This window comes from Verticillium alfalfae, genomic scaffold (assembly GCF_000150825.1).
Source record: "Verticillium alfalfae VaMs.102 supercont1.1 genomic scaffold, whole genome shotgun sequence".
Taxonomy (NCBI): Eukaryota; Fungi; Ascomycota; class Sordariomycetes; order Glomerellales; family Plectosphaerellaceae; genus Verticillium; species Verticillium alfalfae.
Window position 1 is genome coordinate 709,995 of NW_003315038.1, and position 1,246 is coordinate 711,240.

Below are 1,246 nucleotides of genomic sequence, written 5' to 3' on the forward strand. Positions count from 1 at the left end.
TCAATCGAAAAGGTTCCTGGTTGGCAGACGGTCCGTAGCTTTTTTTTTTTGGGGAGGGAGGGGGGACCTACTTGGCAAAAGTACATGTACACCGTCGCAGGCACAACACGGTAATCCCAGGCGTCTTTCCAGTCACTGCCGTAGTAGGGTGCTCGACGACGGACATCGTTGATCATGCCACGGAAGAGACGGACCTGCCACCACTTGCCAGGGCCGTTGTTGGGAGGTGATGTTGTGGTGGGGGTCTCGAACACAGTCTCGGCAGAACGAGGCTCAGTATCGACAGGACGAGGAACGTCGGGAGCCGGGTCAGCGGCACCCATCTTGGTGTCGTCCGTGCTGGCAGAGACCATGGCCACGGTTGTGGACCGAGCAGAGGCTTGCAGCGGAGGCCTGCTGTGGTTGATGCTTGGGTAAAGGAAGGGGAAAGAATGGGTGGTGACGATGGCGGCAAGGCCTTGAGTAGGTCGCTACCCTAAGGTCAGGTAAGGTAAGGTACCTAAGGTAAGGTAAGGTAAGGTACCTAAGGCAAGGTAAGGCAAGGTACCTAAGGTAGGTAGGCAGGCACCTAAGGAAGGTAACAGGCAGGCCAAAGTGGGTCAATACCCGGGAGCAGGAGGAAATAGTGAATCTGTACAGAGGCTGCGGTGCTGTGAAGAGGCCTGAGAGAAACAAGCGAGGCTGCTGACAGAGGACCGGGCCACCTAGGGTACCGACCCAGGTAGGTAGATAGGTAGGTAAGGTAGGTACGTAGGACTGTCGATGGCTTCGATTGTTTGCGCACACCACTTTGCAGTCCAGTAAACCCAGCCGGGAGAAGCTACGGCTACGGAACAAGCCCATATATACGCCCCGGTCGCGCCTCCGGAGAAGGCCATGACGGGACCTTACCAGCCCTGGTATCGACGGGGAAGCACATCGAGTAATGGTCGACCAGGGGCCCGCAAGGCCCGTCATCGTTCTGGGGAGGGGAGGAGGCTCTCCCATCAGACGCGATTCGAGCGCTAGCCGGCAGACTGCTGATCGCTGCCACCGGCACCCTCGACACCCACCCACCACGCTTCTGCCTCTAGTCTCGGTCGGTGGTGTGTGTGGAACAAAGCTGGAAGAGGAAGCCCACCAAGACCCCCAAACGTTCAACCGACGACACGGGCGCCACGTTCTTGGCCCCTTGGGGCCCCTCGAGGCCCCTCGAGCGCCGACATTCCAATTCAGACCTCACAAGCCTATTCTTTCAGCATGACAG

At 58.4% G+C, this 1,246-nt stretch overlaps 1 protein-coding gene across 1 annotated transcript in view; it reads left to right on the plus strand.

The window, feature by feature from the left end:
• VDBG_00233 (topoisomerase 1-associated factor 1) overlaps nt 1-417 on the plus strand; it is a gene marked incomplete at both ends in the record, with an annotated part of 6,028 nt that extends 5,611 nt beyond the window's left edge. Inside the window, one exon of the mRNA XM_003008506.1 lies at nt 212-417. Coding sequence (XP_003008552.1) covers nt 212-417 — 206 coding nt within the window. The remainder of the gene's footprint in view (nt 1-211) is intronic.
• Between the last annotated feature and the right edge of the window lie 829 nt (nt 418-1,246).